General features: G+C 23.6%; 1 protein-coding gene across 2 annotated transcripts in view; it reads left to right on the top strand.

The window, feature by feature from the left end:
- LOC117179517 (spectrin alpha chain) overlaps window positions 1-9,647 on the top strand; it is a 53,154-nt gene that overhangs the window by 20,555 nt on the left and 22,952 nt on the right. For both annotated transcript variants that reach the window (XM_033371396.1, XM_033371397.1), the window contains exon 6: window positions 8,076-8,771. In XM_033371396.1, the coding sequence (XP_033227287.1) occupies window positions 8,076-8,771 (696 nt within the window). The remainder of the gene's footprint in view (window positions 1-8,075; window positions 8,772-9,647) is intronic.

The raw sequence follows: 9,647 nt of genomic DNA, 5'->3' as shown, positions 1-9,647 counted from the left end.
GTAAACTTTCAACCAAATAGTTAAATTTTCAACCAAGAAGATTAATTTTCTACCAAAAATGAAGAATTTTTAACTAAATAAATAAATTTTCAAGAAATATTTCAATTTTAAACAAAATAAATTAATTTCTAACGGAGTAGCTAAATTTTCTACGACATTTTTAACAAATTATTGAATTTATAAGAAATTTTTATAATTTTAATATAATATTTATATATTTATATTTATAATTTTCAAAATGTTCAGGATAATTAAACTTGAATGTTTCACAATATTTTCCGCCGCATTTGAAATTCTGCAATTAGGAATGGTGAAAATGGCAGTGACTTGATTGGACTTTTAGTTAAAAAATCTATCCAGTCATTTTAAATGTTACTTTGAAGTATATGATACTTATTAATGATATATTTATTGTTTTTAAAATTTCAATAACTATAATTTAAATTTAGTTTTCAATGTGCAATTTTAAAACAATTTAATCTTTGAGGCCTTAAAACTAAAGTTTTTTCTTAAATTAATTTTTAGATTAATTTCTGAAGGTATCAAAATTTAAATTTCACATTATTGTAAGTTTAGATTCAAATATTCAAAATTTCTAATCCGTTTCGCTATTAAATATTTTTTAAGTTCATATTAAAAGCCTTGATAATCATTTTTGAATTTAACAATTTTACAATTTCAAAAAATGAAGTCAAATATTTTGTCCAAAAATGTATTTATTTCCTTCAAATTTCATATTTTTTGGGTAGATAATTCAACAATTTGTTAAAAACGTATTTATTTTCTTAAAAATTCAACAATTTGTTAAAAATCTATTTATTTTTTTGAAAATCCATCTTTTCCGGGAGAGAAAATTCGAATATTTGGTTAAAAATTTAGTTTTTTTTTCGAAAATTCTTATTTTTCGGGTAGAAAATTCAAATATTTGGTTAAAAATTTATTTATTTCCTTGAAAATTCTTTTTTTGGTAGAAAATTCTAATATTCAATTAAAAATGTGTTTCTTTCATTAAAAATTCTTCTTTTTTGGGTAGAAAATTCCAATATTTGGGTAAAAATGTATTTATTTCCTTGAAAATTCAACAACTTGTTAAAAATATATTTATTTTCTTGCAATTTTTTCTTTTTGGGTAGAAAATTCAAATATTTGGTTAAAAATTTAGTTCTTTCCTTGAAAACTCTTCTTTTTGGGTAAAAAATTCAACAATTTGTTAAAAATGTAATAGTTTGTTTGGAAATGCATCTTCTTTGCTAGAAAATTCAAATATTTCGTTACAAATTTATTTATTTCCTTGAAAATTCAACATTATTGCAAGTTTAGATTCAAATATTCGAAATTTCTAGTCCATTTCGCGATTAAATATTTTTTAAATTCATATTAAAAGCCTTGATAATCAGTTCTGAATTTAGTAATTTTTGATGTAAATGTAAAACAATTTCGAATTAAAAAGCTTAAAATTTTACAATTTCAAAAACTAAAATCTCATTATAACAATATTTTTTTGTATTCTTTATCTGAATTTTTTATTTTCTATGTAAGATCTTAAAATTTTCCGATTTTTATTGAAGATTTAAACAAATAAATAATTTCAAATTGAAAATTTCTAGAATGATTTCTGAAGGAAGATTTTTAATTAAAATAATTAAAAATTCAGTTCAAAAATTAAAAAAAATTAAACTATTATTAGGAATTTAAAAATTATTAAATTTTAAGCGATTTAAATTCAATTCAAATAATTGCATTTTTTAAGGGTTTGAGCATAAAAAAGTGTTGATATCACAATTTTTGGTGACTAAAAGTTTTTTCAGTTTAAAATAAAGTTTGCATTCTTTAAGTTTTAACGTCCCGGAATAGATTTATTTTTTATTTTAACACTGCATTTAAAATTAATATTTATTTTGAAGTTTTTAAAAAAATAAGCCAATTGTTTTTTTCTTTTAACAATTTAAAATTGTGAAATTTTAGAAGATAGGACTTTAAAAGATTTTATTTATTTTTCAATATCAAATTTTGATAGATTTGAATTTAAAATTATTCAAATTTAAAATTTTCAATCTTTAAATATTCAATTTTGAACGCTTCTAATTATAAAGAATACAATTTCAGTACCTCTGAATTTTTAATGACCCAATTTCCAAAATTTGAATCCTAAAATAATTAATTTTTAACATTTTGACAGTCCTATTTTTGAAAATTTCATCTAAAATCATACTAGTTTCGTGATTTTTCAATTCAAATTCAAATTGTTTAATTTGTAGCGCTTTGACTTAGAAATTAAACAATTCGTCTTTTTTTAAAATTTTTTAGACGCTGGCCACTAGAAATTCTTAATAATTAATTCTTATTTGAAAAGATTAATGAATTACTTAAAAATTAAATTTAAAAATTTATTTCATAGATTTCAGAAATATTTTTTAAGAAATTTTAACTTTTCACAGATTTTAAATGTTTTCAAAATGTTTGAGAAAATTTCAAAAGATTGAAGAAATATTTCAAAACATTAATAAGGATTTCAGATAATTTTTAGAATTTGAAAAATTTAAAAAAGGGTATATTATCCCAGATTTCAAATATATTAAACAATTTCAAAAGGTTTTAATAAATTTGAGATTTTAAAAGATTTCCATGATTTTAAACGAACGCAAAAGATTTCACTAACAAAGATTAAAGAAAGATTGCACAAATATTTTTAAAAATGTCAAAGATTTCAAAGATTTTACCAAAATTTTCAAAGATTTTAAAGATTTTAATTTAATACAAAAAATTTCATAAAATATCCCAAAGAATTTATAAGGATTTCAAGAATTTCAAAAAGGGTAAATCGCACCAAATTTCAAAGATTTTAAACTTCCAAAAAATTTCAATAAATTTGAGATGCCAAAAGATTTTAATTATTCAAACAAACACAAAAGATTTCGTAATATTTTAAAACATTTCACAAAGAGTTTAATGATTTCAAAGATTTTTCAAAAAATTAAAAAGATTTCAAAGATTTTAATGAGTTCAAATAAATGCAAAAATTTCATAAAAATATTTCAAAGAATTCATATGGATTTCAGGAGATTTCAAGAATTAAAAAAAGGGGTATATTACACAAAATTTCAAAGATTTTAAACTTTCAAAAAGTTCAAATAAATTTGAAATTTCAAAAGTTTCAAAGTTTTTATACAGATTTAAAAATATTTAACAAAGATCTAAAGGATTGTAACAATTTTACCAAAATTTTAAAACGTTTCAATAAGGTTTAAAGTATTTTAAAGATTTTAAATAAATTCGAAAGATTTAAAAATGGGTACAGTAATTTCATCGGATTTTAAAGATTTTTAATGATTTCAAATTAGTTTGGAAGATTTCAATAGATTTCGAACATTTCACAAATAATTCACAAAGATTTCCAAGGTTTAAAAAAGGTTTCGAACTTTACGCCAAGATTTCAAAGATTTTACTACGATTTAAAAAGAGTTCCAAAATGTTAATGATTCCAAGTAAATACAAAATATTTCACAAACTATTTCGAAGATTTTAAATGAGTTCACTTTTTTTTTGACAAATTGAAAAATTTCACAAAAGTTTCAAATATTTAAGTGATTTGAAATAAATACAAAGGAGGTAGGAAAGATTTCGCTAGTATTTCCAAGAATTTATAAGAATTTCCAAATATGTCGAGAATTAAAAAGATATCAAAGATTTCAGAGATTTCAAAAAATGTGCAAATATTTCAAGAATTTATAAGATTTTACAAAATTTGAAAAAGATTTCACAGAAATTTCAAGATATTTTTCGGCTCAAAATTAATTTATAGAACTGAAAAATTAACTATTTTATTTATGCTTAAACACAGATCTTTTTTATTGGAAGAATTAACTTATTTCTTGAAAATTTCTCGTTTTTGTCAAATTCAATGGTTTTTAATTTAAAATCATCACTGGTTAGAAAATGAACGATTTAATTAAAAATGCATTCGTTTCTCAAATTATGTTAAATTAAAAATATTCGTGTTTTTTTAAATTAATTAAATGAATTTTGAAGTGTTCAGTTTTTGGTGGAAAAGTTTTCTTTTTTTGTTTAAAATGTCAACCATTTGATTAAAAATGCATGCATCTTTTTTTATTGAAAATGGAACTATGTGGCTAGAAATTTATCTTTTTTGATAGAAAACTATTTTTATTGTTTTAAAATTCATATTTTCGGTTGAAAACTCAATTTTTTTTTTTGTAAACTAATTTATTTGTTCGAAAATTTAACCGAATTTGAAATCTTCATCAGTTAAATAAAATTAAAGGCCCGATTTTATAAATTATTTTCAATCCTTAAATTATTTCCAAGAAATAAATTCATAATTAAAAATTTGAAATTTTCTTATTTTTAATTAAGAAAAAGAACATATTTTTAATACTTAACAAAGTTTGACTGTTTATTTAGATTGAGAAGTTATAAATCAAATATACAAAACTTAACAATTTGAATCTGCATTCTTTGAAGGAGAAAGCTTTAAATTGTTAAAATTTTCTGAGACCTAAATTTAAACTTTGGACGTTGCAATTAAAATTTTTCTTTTTAAAAATAATTGTATTTGTAACTGAAATTGTTGAAATTTGATATATAAGTAACGATTCAGTTTAATTCTTATTTGAAATTTCGAAATTTTGAAGCTTTTTAACTATTTTGAAACAGTTTAAAATAATACAAAATTTTCTTAAGATTCGTAGGAATATTTTAACTGATTTTATATTTTTTTTAAATTAATTTTTAAAGAATGTTTAAACAGATTTCAAAGAAACACAAATTTTAATAAATATAACAATTGAACCATTATTAATACAGAAAAAAATTATGTTAGTTTAAGAGACATTCAGAGTTTTTAAAAAGTTTAAACAATAATTAAAAACTTGAAAAGATTTACAAAAATTTTGGACAAAATACAGATTCTTGAAGAATTCGAAAAAAATGTATAAAGATTCCTGCCAAAATTGATTTTTTTAATTTTGGGTTAATCAACAGTTTTTTCATTGATTTGAATTACTGTTGAGAAAATATTTGAACTGATTTCTAGAAAATTGCCTGAATGGTTAAAAAAATAATCTGTAAAATTGTAAAATAATTTTTTCAATTTTGCAGAATTTATTAAACCTTTTAGGAAAAATTTGAAACATTTTAATAGATATTTAAAAGTTAAAAAAATTTAAACATTTAAGTTGAAAGTACTTTAAAACAATCTGATGAAACAAAACGTAGATTTTTCAAAATGTTGAAGTTTTTCAGACTTAAAAGAGTTTAAGATAATAAAAAATATTGTTTAAGATTCTTGGGAAAATTCAGTGATTTTTTTATTTGAAAAACATTGTTTTAAGAGGATATTTAAAAGGATTTCAATTTAGAGCATGGAAAGTAATAGCGGTTTTTTATTACATTATTTTATATTTTTTTCCTTTTTTAAAAGAATTCTTATTTTTTTCGCTGTCTTTATGATATTTTTTGTTCAAAATTTATCTCTTTTCGTTCAAAATTTAATTGTTTGCTAGAAAATTTTATAGTTTTTTGGATAATTTAACATTTTCGTTAAAAAGTCATGCATGTTGTTTAAAAATTCAATAATTTGATTGAAAGTTGAACGACTTTGTTAAAAATTAAATCATTTGTTTGAAGCTCATCTGTTTTGATGAAAATTTACCTACTCGATAAAAAATTCATTCTTTTTTAGTTGAAGATTCATAATTTTAGTTGAAAGTTAATCTCTTTGGTTTAAATTTCAAAAATTTGATGAAATTAAAAAAAAACCTTTTCTGGTAGAAAATTAGTCTTCCTGTTTGAAAATTAAAATTTTTGTTGTCAGAAGATTCACCTCTTTGGTTGGTATTTAACTGTTTTCTTGAAAATTCGTTTCCTTTGAAGATTCATCTCTGGTTGAAAATTCCCTTTTTTAAATTAAATAATTCTTAGTTGAGATTTTTTGTATTTTGTTGAAAATTCGTCTTTTTGGTAGAAAATTTATCTTCTTGTTTGATAATTAATTTTGTTAGAAGATTCACCTCTTTTGTTGAAAATTTAACTATTTTGTTAACAAATCGTCTTTTGTGGTCTAAAAGCCGACCACTTTGTTGGAAACTTTGTTAATATTCGTCTTTTTGTATAAAAAATTTAGTCTTGGATGGCGAATTATTTTTTTCTGTAGAAAAATCAACTGTTATTGTTCAAAGGGAACTATTTTGTTGAAAAATAAACTTTTCGGGTTAAAAATTAAGTTTTCTGTTGTAGATTCTATTGTTTTTTTGTAAGAAAATGATTTTTTTTGGCTTGAGAATTCAACAAATTTGATTGCATTATTTTTTCTTACTTTGTTCCCAATTTAAATTGACATACCAAATATCGAATTTTTCTTAGAGAATTTATATATTGTGTTGAAAACTCATGTTTTTTTTGTTGTTGAAAATTAATTTGTTCAACTAAATATTTAACTAAACTATTTTTGTTTGAAAATTTCTATTTTTGTTGAAAATTCCATTACTTGGAAATTCTTTTTTAAAAATTAAATTTGATTGTTTTTGATTCAAATGTAAAATATTTTTTGGTTGTGATATCCGATATTAAATTTTTCTTCGAGAATTTATATATTGTGTTAAAAATTCAGGTTTTTTTTGTTGAAAATAAATTTGTTCAACAGAAAATTTAACCAGACTATTTTTGTTTGAAAATTTAACTATTTGGTTTAGATTTTAACTATTTTCTTAAAACTTCTTTTTTTTAAGATTAATTTTCTCAACTGAAATTTTAAATCTCCCATTTTTTGTTGTAAACGTATGCATATTTTGAATTTGTTGGAAAATTCGTCTTTTTACGATGAAAATTCCAAAAACTTGTAAAAAAATCGGGAAGATTTTTTAATTTTGCAAAATGTATTAAAAGTTTTAGGAAAAATTCGAATCATTATAATAGATATTTAGAAGTTAAAAAAATTTAAACATTTAACTTGAAAGTATTTTTAAAATCTGATAAAACAAAACTTAGATTTTTCAAAATTTTGAACTTTTCAGACTAAAAATACTTTATGAAAATAAAAAATGTTTCTTAAGATTTCTGGGAAAATTGAGTGATTTTCTTATTTGAAAAACACTATCTTAAGAGGATATTTAAAAAGATTTCAATTTAGAGCATGGAAAATTTTAGCGATTTTTTATTACATTTTTTTTTCAAATTTTGAAGTTCTGGTAATATATTTTTTAGATTAAAGTTGGTTGAGACTCACCGGTAAAGTAATGGTTTTAAGTAATTGAAACGAAGTGTCTACGTATAACAACAAAATTTTTGCAGGTTTTGTACAAAAAATATAGAAGCTTTTTAAGAATTATGAAAGGCTTCAAAAGAATAAAAACATTTCATTATCATGAAATATTTTGTTGAGAGTTATTTGCAAAAAATGAAATTTGTTTGTTTTTTATTCAAATGTAAAATATTTTTTGGTTGTAATATCAAATATTACATGTTTTTCGAGAATTCATATATTGTGTTTAAAATTCATGTTGTTTTGTTGTTGAAGATTAATTTTTTCAACGGAAAATTTAACTAGGCCATTTTTGTTGGATAATTGATATTTTTTGTTGAAAATTCAACTACTTTGTTTAAATCTGAACTATTTTGTTAAAAGAAAATTTTGTTTCAAGATGAATTTTTTCAACACAAATTTTAACTATTCCATTTTTGGTGAAAAATTTATGTGTATTTTGAATCTGTTTGCGAATTAGTTTTTTTTTGTTGGCTGAAAATACAAAACTGTTTAGTTCATCATGATCATCAAATATTTTGTTGATTTTTCGTTGATAATTTATCTTTTAGATTGAATAATTAACTCTTTTGTTAAAAACTAATCTCATTTAGCAGAAAGTTAATATTTTAGATTGAAAAATAAACTAATATGTGTAAAATGCAATATATTTCGAATTAAAATCTTTATAACTTGGAAGCCTTTCATATTAAGTTAAATAAACATCTAAATTAATTTCATTAATAAGAATTTATCCCAGCTCAAAATAAAAATGTGAAAATTGGTAATATATGCAAATATTCCGAACTGCTTGTAGGTTCAAGATGTCGGGGAAGATTTGGAACAGGTCGAGGTGATGCAGAAAAAGTTTGACGACTTCCAGGCAGATCTGAAAGCCAACGAAGTCAGATTGGCCGAGATGAACGAGATTGCCGTTCAGCTGATGAGTCTTGGACAGACCGAGGCGGCCTTGAAAATTCAAACGCAGATTCAGGACTTGAACGAAAAGTGGACGAGTCTGCAGACCCTGACAGCGGAGAGAGCCAGCCAGCTTGGATCGGCTCACGAAGTCCAGCGATTCCATCGAGACGTGGATGAGACCAAGGACTGGATTCGTGAGAAGGACGCAGCCTTGAATAATGACGATCTCGGGAAGGATCTGAGAAGTGTCCAGGCGCTCCAGAGGAAGCATGAAGGACTTGAGCGAGATTTAGCGGCTTTGGGTGACAAGATCAAGCAGCTCGATGAAACGGCTAATCGTTTGATGCAGTCGCATCCGGACACGGCCGAGCAAACTTACGCCAAGCAGAAGGAGATCAATGAAGAGTGGACTCAGCTGACTGCCAAGGCCAATAATCGGAAGGAGAAGCTCCTGGATTCTTATGATTTGCAGAGATATTTGAGCGACTATAGGGATCTGATGGCCTGGATTAACTCGATGATGGGACTTGTCGCTTCTGAGGAACTTGCTTCCGATGTTACCGGCGCTGAGGCTCTGCTTGAACGTCATCAGGTATGTGTTTTCTTTTTTAAGCAGCTGGGAGTTTTATTCGAGGGGATCACAAGAGTTGGGGCATAAGTTTTCACTCGAAAAAATAGGTTTCGGTCTTTCGCAATTTTTAAATTGAAATATAAAATTAACCCTCGAAAAGTACACTGGTGCGAATTCGCACCCGGAGTTTTTTTATTTTGTTGACATTTATGCAAACACTGCTGCAGCGGATTATCTCCATATATGTTAAATATGCGTGATATATGCTAATTGTTTATTATATGTTCAATATATTAAATATTTAATATTAACATTGCAAAGAAACCAATTTGCACCAGTGTACCGTTTACGTATGCTCGGTTGGAGCGTACCGTTTTGAGGGTTAATAATTCAACAGGGTGGCCCCACTGGAAAAAGAAAAAATATTTCTTAGAATAATTGAAAATGATTTTTCATTTTAATAAACTAATTTTAAGAGAATATTTAAAAAGATTTGTAAAATTGTCGAAAAGGATTGTGAAAGATTTTAAGAAATTTTTTTTAATTATACAGAATTAAAAAAACAAATTAATTTGAAAAAATGTAAAACAATATTTATGTGTTTCAAAATTTTGAAATTAAATTTCAAAGCATTTTAAGGATTTTTTAAACTTTTAAAATAAAAAAAAATTTAACTTTTTATTTGGAAACGGGAATTTTCAAATTTTAACGAATTCCGAGCTAGTACTGGAAATTTTCGAAAAGAAACGGCTTGGAAACGGGAATTTTACAAATTTTTAGAAAAAAAATTTCCAAATTTGATTTCAACCGTTCTTTCAACAATTAGTTTAATTCTGATATTTTTTTAACTGTGTTGTCATTCAGTTTAGAGTGCGTAATTCGAAAATCTTTTTCTTT

The sequence above is a fragment of the Belonocnema kinseyi genome, chromosome 9, assembly GCF_010883055.1.
Source record: "Belonocnema kinseyi isolate 2016_QV_RU_SX_M_011 chromosome 9, B_treatae_v1, whole genome shotgun sequence".
In the NCBI taxonomy this organism is placed as follows: Eukaryota; Metazoa; Arthropoda; class Insecta; order Hymenoptera; family Cynipidae; genus Belonocnema; species Belonocnema kinseyi.
This window is presented reverse-complemented; position numbering and strand designations above follow the sequence as displayed.